The 13,046-nt window shown below is 41.3% G+C and overlaps 1 protein-coding gene across 1 annotated transcript; it reads left to right on the forward strand.

Moving 5' to 3' along the window:
• Window positions 1-1,002: 1,002 nt before the first annotated feature.
• aoc2 (amine oxidase copper containing 2) lies at window positions 1,003-12,884 on the forward strand. The gene is made up of 5 exons (XM_037089711.1): window positions 1,003-3,902; window positions 7,065-7,183; window positions 9,690-9,856; window positions 10,621-10,753; window positions 10,870-12,884. Exons 1-5 carry the CDS (start codon window positions 2,330-2,332, stop codon window positions 11,152-11,154), a joined length of 2,277 nt encoding a protein of 758 aa, XP_036945606.1. The 5' UTR covers window positions 1,003-2,329; the 3' UTR covers window positions 11,155-12,884.
• The last annotated feature ends 162 nt before the right edge of the window (window positions 12,885-13,046 follow it).

Raw genomic sequence — 13,046 nt, forward strand, 5'->3', positions numbered from 1 at the left:
CTTTGGTATTAAAAAGTGTTATTCTGAAAAAAACATCAGAAATGTGTTCTATGTTGTCCACTTGGTCTGTGGTATATCCCACATAATTTTCCTTTAAGGAAAAATGGGTCTAGGTTCTTATGGGTTAAGCAATAGAGGGTGATGGGGTATAAGTGCAAATGTCTCAGAAGTCAATAGGCGGCAAATAATGTTGTGATCTAACTCTGAGCGAAAGTCTAGAACTTACCCTCCATGAAACTCAGCTCTGACAGTGACATTAAGACTACAAGTTTCTTCCATATGAATTGAATTACTTTGGTGCTTTATACATTAAGGACTCTACCTAAGACCAACGTGTCTAACTATCTTCATCACGGTGTACACTGTTTTAAAGTTGATCAGCGAGGTGACAATCTGACTCCCCTGAGGCACGTGTCTAAAAAAAGTCACATAACGATCCCCACCACGGAACTCTTTTCATCGCAGGAAAAGGAAAGATTCCAGCAAAAATGTAAATGCTAATTGAATACATGCTAAAAGTGTCTGTGAATAAGCTAACATTGTTTCTAAATGATTTAAGAAAACGATCAAATCAAGTCAATTTTATTTGTATAGCTCAAAATCACAATCACATTGCCACAGTGGGCTTTAAAGTCTGTACAGTGAACGGCATCCTCTGTCCTTAGACCTTGATTAGAGTGAGGAAAAACTTGCCATAAAAAAACAGGGGGAAAGATGGAGGAACCTCCAGAGGGAGGGATCCTTCTCCCACAACAGACAGATATGCAATAGACTGTTGCATGTACAGAACATGATTAGTAAAGATCGCAGAATGTTAACATGTGAGACAGCAGGAGCCAGGGGAGACAGAGGATCCCCGGGCATGATGGGAAAGAGAGAGGGAAAAGAAAGACAGAGAGACAGAAAACTAAAGTTAGAGATGACCAGTGTTTATCAGAAGTGTTGTTTCTGATCCATTGGACATGTAGTCGACCAAACTAAAAGTTCTTAAAAGTCAATTTTCAAGAATAAACTTGAAAATGACAAACTTATCAAACCACACTGTGATGGAAATGTTTTACTCCACGTAGAGACGTGAACTGAAGTCTTACACAGCCACGTTCAGTGTAATCCCCCCGTGACCTGTGACCTTGTTTTATCACTTGTTTTTCTACAGATGTGAGGTATCGAGAAACCACTGAATGTTTCACTCCCTTCTCTGTGAATTCTTTCTTTAAGTGCAGGAGGGCATACATTAATAGCTGTCAGAGTAAAATCACACCCACACAGACAGATAAATACCAAGCTTTCCTCCTCAGACATGAAGTCTTCACTCTGTAACAGACCTGTGTTGTTACTCTGTGACTGCTCCTCTTGCACAAGATTAAACCTTGTCTGTACTTTGAGCTGGCTCCGATCTCCTTCCTCCCATTCTAAATTATCGAAGAATTATTTTAACACACTCTGAGCTAATAATTAAATACACGTTTACAGATTCGAGATTTTACAGTGTAAGGGAGTAAACATGGAGCAAAGATTGGTGTTCCTGTATTCATCAAGTGAAGTCAACAAACCCTTTTTTTGTTTGTAATGACTGCTAGATGAAGAATTCAAAAGACTCCTGTTTGTTGAGACTAGTTGGATTTGTTGGCAGGTTTGTTGGTAGGCTTAATAGGCCTCAAAACTTATAATTGTTTTTCATACCAATGACATATATATACACAAATTATATTCCTTTTTGTTTGTTTTCCTATTCAGATTATGTTTCAGCCCCCTGTTGTTCTTTCTTTTCCTCTCCCCACTTTTTCCCTTTTATATGCTTAGAAAATAATCTATTTACTCCACATGTGAGCCATTTCAGCAGATAAAGAGTAAAGTCATAATATGACAGAAAAAAAAAGTAAATGTTCTTTCATTTTCTTAGCAGTGGCCCACAGGGAAATCAGTGCGTAACAATGCGTCAAGTTCCTTTGCTCATGGCATCGTGTCTATTGTAAAGGATGTAGGTCCATTTCAACTGTAGAAGCCACACAGATATTTAGAGGATTTTTCTCTTTACTTAAGGCGAAAAGCTGCTCAAACAACCTCGTTTTGTCTCGGCGATTGATTATGGTTAAAATTGCGTGCGTAAAGTCACGTTGGCCCGTGTTAACTTAAAGAGGCTGGATGAAACCCGAGTAACACCACAGTTCATCCAGAAGGGAGGGAGGGGCAGGGGGCTCTGGAATCCACGCGGAGGGGGCTGAAGACGGCGGGGTCGTGGGGCGCGCCTCTCCCCTCCAAAGCCGTCTGACCGCTCGCTCTGGTCCGGAGCTCAGTCCTCTCCTCCCTTGCTCTCCGTCCGTGCGTAATGGTAGAGCGGAGGATGAACTCTTTAGTGAAATGGGCGCTGATCCTCTTCGTCCTCGTCTCCATCATTCTCAACATCGTTCTGATCGCTGTCCACTCCAGCAGGGCGACCAAATGTTCGGCTCAGCGCGTCCACCCGCTGAGGGGCAAACACGACGATCGCAGCCTTGTGTTCGCTGACCTCACCCGGGAGGAGTACTTGCAGGTCCAGCAGTACATGGTCACACAGAAGGACTTAAACATATCCACCAAACGCCTAACCAAGCCATCGGATAATTTCTTGTTTTTAATAGACCTGTCACTACCCAAGAAAGCGGACGTCCTTGCTTACTTGGAAGGGAAAGCTGCAAAGCCGGTTAGAGAGGCGACGGTAGTGGTCTTCTACGGCGCTGGAGGATACATTAAGGAGTACGTAGTGTGGCCTCTTCCCAACCCGAAACACATAAAAGATGTCACCAAGGAGAGGTACAACATGGATCTGCCTATCAATGCGCGCACGGTCACCGTCGGGGAGTACGCTTTACTTTTCAAGCTTTTTGAAGTTGAGGTCTTCTCCAAACTGAAGAAGCTCATGAAAGAGAGCTTCGACGTGAGTGAGTCCAAGACGCTGAACGCGTTCGAGCAGATGCCCCGTGGAGTCCGATCCGGGGACAGGAAGACCTGGGTGTCTTTCTTCAGGGATGAGAGCGGTATGTACATCCACCCGGTGGGCTTTGAGGTGCTGGTTAACCACGAGAGCGTCAACGAGTCCGACTGGAGAGTGGAGCGGCTGCTCTATAATGGCCAATACTTCGACACCGTAGCAGAACTCAGGGAGAAATATGACTCGGGCTCTGTTAATAAAATAGTTTACAAGGAGATGCTTAACTACGCGTCTCTAAAACCCCAGCACAAGCCGCTGCAGATCGGCCCGCAGCTGTTTTACGCGGAGGGGAAGCGCTACAGCGTTAAAAACAACCAAGTCCTGTACCTCGACTGGAGCTTCGCGTTCGGGCTCAGCTCTCTCACGGGCATGAGGGTTTTTGACGTGCGTTTCAGGGACGAGAGGATAGCCTACGAGCTGAGCGTGCAGGAGGCCATGTCGGTGTACGGCTCGGTGACTCCGGGGATGATCATTACCAAGTTTCTGGACTCAAGCATCGGGATAGGGCGCTTTGCGCACGAGCTGGTCCGTGGCGTGGACTGCCCCTACGAAGCCACCTACGTGGACACATACCGCTACATCGATGTCCCAGCACCGGTCAGATTCAGGAACTCGATCTGTATCTTTGAGCACAACATGGGTCAGCCCCTGCGCAGGCACTTCTCGGACTTTTTCCACAACAGTTACGGGGGGATGGTGAACAGCGCCCTGGTGTTCAGGACGATCACAGCTATCGGTAACTACGACTACATGTGGGACTTCATCTTCTACCAGAGCGGGTCAGTGGAGGCCAAGGTGCACGCCACCGGCTACATCTCCTCTTCTTACCTGGTGGACGGCAGTCTGAGACACGGGCACCAGGTGGCGGAGAAGGTGCTGGGGAACATCCACACCCACTTCATCAACTTCAAGGTGGACCTGGATGTGTTGGGTGAGTGGAAATACAGAGATGAGGAAAAACGACATTGTCTTAATAAACATTTCCATTATGACGGAGAGAAGAGTAACTTAGGCCTTAATACTACCCCTTTATAGTCATGAACAAAAACAGGAACACTTTATAATAAGAATTCACATCATATACTTGAGTAATGATTAATGCATGACTCATCTTGTCATACATGAATTAATGCAGGATATCTAATGGTTTCCGGTTGCTCACCATTAATAATGATCAAGAATCTATGACTTTTGTTCAAATGTCTTTATTGATCACTGGTTAAGGACATTAAATGAGCACTTTGACAACCATTACATAAAACTTTATTTATGTATTCATGCTGTTGTTTATGTTTTATGTACAGATTTGCATCTGACAAGCAGCTTCACATTTCTATTAGAGCAGGCACCATTCCGCTTTCAGAGTTTAATGTCACTTTAAACCAGCTAATTCAGTCACATATCAATTAATGTATACTGTAAATATGAATAATATAATAATACATAATAATATTTACTTATATGAATTGTCTTAAGTTCATAGTGATTTGATAATTTGATCAACAGGAATTCATAACACATCCTGCATTTATGAATGCATTAAATCAAGTTTGCATTGTTCATGTATATTATTTGTACCCTTGGAGTTTAACTGAAACTCTCCCCAAAATGCAACCTGGGCTTTTTTTGTGAATGTATATGAGTCAAACCTTTGTGTAAAGGCATAATTATGATGAAAGAGGCACTATTACCGTATTTTCGTTTTGGCTCAAACTCATTTTCAATGGGAATGCATGGGGCACTTTTACGCTAGCATCAAAATCACTATTTTTAAAACACTAACGTAACTTTTAAGAAGGTACAGAGTACACAGGAGCTTCAATGAAGAAGCTGCAACAGCCAGTGTGAGTCATACATGCCATGTGTTTTATTGCAGCTAAAACTCTAAGAACACAGGCAAGAAGAGACAAGAAGACAGACAGTCATACTATGGCTGGGACACCAACCACTCACTGCTAGGACACTGGGAGTATACTAAGTATTCAAAAAGAAGTATAAACCCAACACACTTCAAATAAAACACCACATTACTACAATGTGCAACCACAAACCATATCACCATCTAAAATGAACTCCCAGCATGAACCACGGCGATGAATGGAGGACCTCACCAGCCGCAGCACTAGAGACAAAAGGAGACAGAATGTTAAAACTCTAAAATAATTCCAATCCTATAAAAAACAATAAAACCAGTAAAGATAAAATATATATGATACTAAACCAAAATAAAAGGCAGTCAGTGCTTTGCCTAAGACAAACACAAGCACTGTTAGTTTACTTTAAAACACAAGAGGTTTCAAAGCTGTATATAAGTTTGGCAGACCCATAATTAAAATCATTAAAATATAAATACCTCGGGGTGCAAGCACCCCTACCATACCATAACAATTAAAATGCTAACATGAGTATAAAACAATGTTAAAAGTCCGTCCTACCAGAGCCACAGGGAATCAAACATTCACAGCCCTGGCATGCACAGAGGATTTAGAGAGTGACTGCTGCAGACACACCTGCTGCCAATCAGTCCCTCCTACAATTCCTGTCCCTTGATTGGTCTCTGCTCTTTGGGTCCTGGTGACCTCCTGATACACTAATTAGGCTCGACACAACATGAAACTTTGCTCGTAGTATCACCAGGGTCTCTACACATGAACACAAGCATTGAGAACATTTTTTGCGTACACAGAGTTTACCAAAAAGAAAGTTTTTGAACAACTCACGTTAGCAGTAGCTTGTTCTGCTAGCCGTCGTCATGGCAGCCCAGAAGTGCTCAGGGACTGACAACTATGAGTGTGGTTCAGTTGAGCTGTGTGGTGATACTATGATACTAAGTTTTACATTGTGTCGAGCCTTCTTAGTGTTTTAAAAATAGCGATTTTGATGCTAGCGTAAAAGTGCCCCATGCACTCCCATTGAAAATGAGTTTGAGCCAAAAACAAAAATACGGTCAATCTTAAAAATGCCTCAAGTGTGACTCATATACATTCACAAAAAAAACCTAGGTTGCATTTTGGCGAGAGTTTCACTTCAAGTGTTACCTAAAACACAATGTCGTTATCCATTGTGTCCTGACCCTGTCATGGCCAGGGATTTTAAAAGATAAGTTCATCAAAAAGTCAAGACTCAGTCATCATCTCCTCCCCCCATGCTGATGGAATGTAAGGTTTCATATTCCACAGAACATTTCTGGAGGTTCACAGCAAAACAGAGCATTCTCCCAAACAACTGAAGTAGCTGGAGACTTGTTTTAAAACAAAATCCCAAATTGATTTGATTAATTCCTCTGACTTACGTCAGCAAGGTCCTGTCCTCCCCAAACTCTTGACCCAATACTGCACTAAGAATGTGTGGCGGATCACCAGCAGCTCAACAGCAAAGTTCTGCCTTGGGAACCTACACAAGTTAATCTGGTCATGGTGACATTTAACTATATAGCCGTTTTGACACAATGCACTTACACTGGAGCCGAAAGGTGTGTAGATGAGAAGGGTGAGTGATGTCTTACAGTGGGAGCTTTAAAAACAAAAGAGGATGAACCATTACAGTCATGCAACCTGACTGTGTGTCCACAGAGCATTGATACGAAATGAATTTGGGAATAAATTTGCAAACTACGCCGGGATCAACGTCATCCAATTCTCAGACTATGTAGTTTAAACTGAAACAGTGATGTGGTCAAACCAGAGCAATGAGATCAATGTAAAGATAATGACTTTATTAAGGACTCAGAGGAAAGTACATGACCATGGCCTGAATAGTAGCATTCTCTGAAATAGACAGCCCGCACGTGTCAGTAGATAAAATTTCTTATTATGCCGGACACACACTGTCACCTGCAAACATCTGGTGATCATTACACCATCTTGGAAGTTTTACAGTCTCATGAATGTTTCTAAATGACACCCTTACCCATATAACTGAAATCAACTTGGTCATTGGTCAGTTGTTCTATTGTAGACACAGAAATATTATTTATTGCAGCTGTAAACATATTAGAAAATAATAATACAATTTTTAAAAAAAACAAGCTGTAGGGGACCAAAATTCCCCCAAAACTACAACACAAATAAGAATGATTTCCTTTCCTCTGTAGGGGTGAAGAATGTTTTCCAGACCAAAGACATGGAATATGTTAATGTGTCGCTGCCATGGATGCCTGATCAATACGCTATGGTTCCTCAGCTGGTGGAGAAAGAGCTTACAACAGAAAAGGTCTGCCTCCATCTTTTTTCCCATTTAAACAAAAATATTCACTTACATTTAGGTTTAATTTAATAACATTTAAAGAGCTATGACAGGAATGAGTAAGAGTGTGCACCAAACATGATGAAGTACATGCAGGCTTATGTCAGTGTTGAGACAGTATGAAGTGCAAAGGCACAAGGATGTCTCACAGTATTATCTTTGTAGAGACTGGACAGCGTGATTGGAAATCATTGTACCAAATTGTGCCAGTTGTTACGGTTGGTGAAGATATTTTCAGGACCCAGAAGTAGACAATCAGGCTTGGGCAGTTTTAAAAGATTAATATGACTTGACCAGGTAGATGGTAAGAGCGATAGCTCTGACTTGGACAGGTGGCTTAGCTGAGGGGGTTGGAGCAGGAATGTAGGGCTTTTAAGCTGAAGCACTCTGAAGCATTTGGCAAGGTGGATCCAGAGGATGAGGAAAGCTTGGTGGCAGAGGTGCTGGAGGCTGGGAGGTGGCAAGGCACAGAGCTGGTGAAGGCAGGTGGTGATCTCTGGAAGAGCTGAAGGACAAAACTCGAAAGTAATGTGCGTGAAGCAGGAAGACGAAAAGCTGAAATAGCATAACATGTCTGAGAGGCAAAATAATCTGCCAGTGGGTAGAGTGGAGTCCAGGGTATTATCATGCTGCAGTTGTGAGATGGCAGCTCCAGCAATCAAGCAATTGTTTTTATTATTGTTGTTGTTCTGTAATTGTTTTTGTAAAGTGACCTTGGGAGTCCTGAAAGGCGCCTATAAATAAGATGCATTATTATTATTATTATTATTATTAATGGAGATTTACACACCTCTATCTTTAGAAAATCAACTAACCGCAATATGATCCTCAGAGTGGACAGTTTCCATCCACCTAGTTTAATAGATGATATTCCTTTTGGTCAGTTTCAGAGACTCGATGCTCCAACCATTAGCTTCAGGAGAGCTCCGACCCTAAATGATAAACTTGTTAAAAGTCATCTCCTCACTATACGATGAAAAACCTGGCTCTCCACCAGAAAAGGTAACCACAAGTGTGCACATTGTAATCACTGCAGTAATATGATAAATGCCAACTACTTTACTGACATTATATCTGGTCGTAAGTTTGATATAAATTCATTTATCAGTTGCAATACCTCATACGATGTTTACAGACTGTCCATGTGGTCATTCCTATATTGGGAGAACAAAGTGCAAATTGAAGTCAAGATTGGCTGAGCAATAAGAACTGGCAATCCCCAATATCCCATGGCTGTTCATTATGAAGATGTAAATCATGGCAGTTGTAATTCTTTAAAGATATCAGGTATAGAGCATGCTGAAAACTCGGTCAGGGGTGGAGACAGGCTCAAAACACTCCTGCAAAGAGAGTCATTTTGGATTTATACTTTGTAAGCCACATATTACCCAGGTTTGAATGGCGAACTGGATTTCTCTCCCTTTTTTAAATTGTTTTTATTAGAACTGATAGTTCAGTTGTCTCTTAGAAATGTCTTTAGAGGGAGAAATACGTAATTTCTCAGTCTTCTACCAAGCTCAATATTTTTTACATGAATGTATATAATATGTGTGTTTTTAGACGTTCTGATTACTCTGTTGAATTAATGATGTTAAATTGTGTGGGGATGATTTCCCTTTGGTTGTACAGAGCCTGCCATATTCTTGACCTTTTTTCCTGCCATTAGCAGGTCTAGCCAATCATGTGACCGCCTACCTGCTTGCACTGAGCAGCTGTCTCTGATCACCTATTTAACAATGAGCAGAGCTGACTGACAAACACTTTGCCCTTGCCCTGATGAAGGCCTTTTAGGCTGAAATGCGTTGGCATGTTTTTATTAGACTAACCATATACTAATAAAGGCTTTTTAAATCATTACCCTCTTGAGTGCCTCAGATCTTCTGCTATATGTCCTACTGACTCTTCATCACATTCTGCCCGAAAAACGGTGTTTATCTCCATAAAAAAAACTTTAACTTAACAAGCGTCTCCTTCCACTATTGTGTTGTTGTAGTTACTGTCTTAAAAAAAAACCCACCCGCAACCCTCCAGAGACTTTAGTGAACTTTGCCCCAGAAAACAGCATCCTTCCCCACGAGTGAGACAGTCAGACAGCATTCTGTTTACTGATGGTGATCATGTTATTATGTAATTAAGAGGGAAAAATGGAACTTTGTCACTTTCCAGGATGTTTGGTGGGATCTCAGTCACAACACATAACAACATCCATATGATTATAAACCATCAGCATGTATATGTGTAGATTGACAGGAGGACACTGGAGAAACATGTTGAATAAATAACACACATGTACATGTGATGTCATCATCACGACGTGTGCTGTCATGCCATTTATCACTCAATGCTGGAAACTTGTGATGTATTAACTTACTGTATATTAATACTGTATATGATTCACAATTTCTCACCAGTGCTTCAGTCCGCAAAACAACTGTTGAATCTTGTGGGACTAATTTAACTGACACTTCTGCAGGAGGCTGCTCTGCGTTATGACAAGAAGAGCCCTCGCTACCTCCACATCGCCAGCAGAGAGGTCAATAAATGGGGTCACCAACGCTCCTACAGGCTGCAGGTGTTCAGCTTCACTGGGGATCACCTACCAGAGAGCCAGGCCGATGAGAGGGCCATGTCGTGGGCCAGGTGAGAATACACCTCACAATGCAATGTGTTTCAGCCCTGGGGAGAGGTCTGGCTGCACCATATTCTCATTCTGATATAGGGGGGAAAACACTCTGACTTCTTTGTTATTCTTAAACAAATCTCAGTTCCTCTGGATGCACCAAATCCCTGCAAAAGAAACCTAGCTAGCTGACTTTTTCCGAATCATTAAAGAAAAACGTAAGTACTCTATGGAGTATCTATCGATATGACCTTCTGGATGCTCAATTTAAACTTAAGGTAATTTCTTTTATGAATAATTCTAGTCAGTCAGTACTTAAGCAGCATGATTTGAAAGTAACAATGAAAGGACGAGACCTCCTGTGGACATGGAAGTCCTGGAGCCAGACTGTGTTTGTGGACATTTCTTCTCCGATCAAAGTCCTTTGGAGACAGGAAGACACATGTACGCTGCCTGATGACAGAATGTGTGTCTTACATTTTTGTCATGATTAAATGTCAATTTATTCTTATATGCTGGCATGGACCAGATATTATAAAAACATGACTTGAGATTTTACCTACCATTTCGCAAAGATGTCATCCGAGGGAATGCTGACAGCAGTTACATATGTTGAAATTAGAGTGTGACATGTGACTCTAACTTCTTATTTGATACAGAAATTCAAATGCAGCATTCTTGTCTGATGTTATGGTTACAATCCCCAAAGAGCCACACACTTCAGTCATTGCCGCACTGCTGATCCAATGCTATCTCTATCTGAGCCTCCTCTCTCTGTCTCCAGGTATAAGGTTGCCATCACCAAGCACAAGGACTTAGAGCAGACGAGTAGCAGTCTCTACAGTCAAAACAACATCTGGACTCCAGCTGTCGACTTCAGCAAGTACATTGAAGACAACGAAAACATTGAAAATGAGGTGTGTTGAGATGCAGTCTGCATGTAAAAACCAATAATGTAGTAATGCATGTCAGTTTGAAATTACACAACTTACCTGAGGGATAGTACATGATGTGTATGATAATGTGCTTGCAGGACCTGGTTGCCTGGGTAACCACCGGCTTCCTCCACATTCCCCACTCCGAGGACATCCCCAACACAGTGACCGTGGGTAACGGGGGTGGGGTCCTGCTGCGGCCACACAACTATTTTAATGAGGACCCGTCCATCCACTCTGCTGACGGGGTGTACATTAAACCAGGCGCCGAGGACAGCTGTGACAACAACAGGATGGCCTGTCTTGCTCAGGATGTCTGCAGCCCCGTCCTTGAACCCTTCACTTACCATGGCTTTGATGGAGTGATGAAGTTTGAGGACTGAGTCAGAATTGTAGAAGCACGGAGATACGCTTGCGGTTATATGCCAAGTTATTTATCAAGAAGCTTGTGTCAATGTAAGAATGTTTATTGAGGCAATTTGGGATGGAAAATTCTTTGTGCTACATGAACCTCCCATTAAATCGAGTAGAAGAACTTTTTTTTTTCAGAAGCAGTTAGCCTGGCTCTGTCCAAAGATAAAAAATACAGTCTACCAACACCACAAGAGCTAACTATTAAACACACTGTTTTCACTGTTCACAATCTCATTTGTGACTTCAGAACACTAACAGACATATAGAAGAGTCAGTTTGTGGCCTCGGGAGAGTTACATGTTGGAACATTTTCTTAGTGTGCAGCTTTCCAGAGTTAGTTTTCACAGTAAAGTTGCCATGTTTGGTATCATTTTCCCTGTACTGAGATCAAAATCAACATCAGATCTAGTGCTTGCTATAGCCAAATATACTTTACAGAAGTACTAGGTGGATGAATGAAAGTATTTGTGAAGGATATGTTTCAGCAAGTAACTGTCCTCAAATGGACATTTTCACATGCATATACTGTTGAAAACCAAGAAAAAACTGTTACCAGCTTTAGAAGTGCTGGCAGGTGCTAGTTGTTTCAGCCTCTTTCCAGTCTTAATGCTTGGCGAACATCCTGAAACAGGTTGGGAGTCTTTTACTGACCAGGAAATGAAGTTAAAGAGTCAGAGTGAAATATTCTTGGGATTCATCCTTCATCTTTTTTCAAAACAAAATGCAGACCCCCTCAGAAATGTGGCCTGTGGGTTTAAGATTTTGCAAGTGAGGAGGTTATCTTCATGTCACAATTTTAATAGTGTTTGCCTCAAATCTTGCAATTACTTTTTGCTATCGAGTTTAAAAGTATCCAAACAGCATTGGGAAAGGCACAAATCTTTGTTTTTCACTCTCTGTGTTTCTTACTAATGAGCCACTGTGATATAAACTGTGATGTTGATGTTGTGAACTGACACTGTAAAGTCAGTTGTGTATAAATGTATTGTGCACTGACAAATATTACTATTTAGTCTACAGCAGGATAACTCTGAGTCACCTTGACACTGGGACTACTGAACATTTGACTTGATGATTTATAAGGATTAAGTGATGATGAGGTAACCATTGGTTGTTCGAGGGTTGGAGTTTCCCTATTGGCCGCTGCCCTGTCAAAATGGGTTATCATGAACACGTCCTCAGTATGCTGTTAAGCTTTGTTTATGCTCTCATGAGACAATGACAACATAATCACTCATAGACAGCAGCCGCCTAAATATGCCTGATTGTATGCACTATTCTCTGAGAAAATAACAAAAGAAAACAAAACAAAAACACTGTATCTCACAATGTTATCAAAGTAAGAAAAATCTAGACTAAAATTTTATGGAATTTATCCTTAGCAGAGATGCAAACAAACAGACAAAACTCTGTTGTAATAAAATGAAACAAACTGACACCATGTTCTAAGCCACAGTGTTCCTTAAATGCCTTGCATGTCATTTCTACCACTAGAGATCTCTCAGTCAGGAGAAAACACTTTATTTTTTAACATTGTTGGAACTATTTCAACACAATATCTAACAAGGGTCTACTTGTTTTAAGATACTGTGAGCACATTAAGTCCAGCTGTATAGAACAAGTCAGTGCAGCATTCTGACAAATGTTCTTGTTATTGTGTACTTTTTCACAATTAAAGATGAGATTATTTGTCTTAAAAGGTCTGGATGTCTGCTACTTTTAGTTTTTGCAAGCAAACACACACACAATAAAAACATGTTTTATTATTTCAAATTTTAATTTCAGATATCACTGTCAATGATTTGGGAACATTTAAGGTAGTGAAAGCATGTGAACACATAAAAATAGTCTGAGAGAGTCT

The sequence above is a fragment of the Acanthopagrus latus genome, chromosome 23 (assembly GCF_904848185.1).
Source record: "Acanthopagrus latus isolate v.2019 chromosome 23, fAcaLat1.1, whole genome shotgun sequence".
NCBI classification, from domain to species: Eukaryota; Metazoa; Chordata; class Actinopteri; order Spariformes; family Sparidae; genus Acanthopagrus; species Acanthopagrus latus.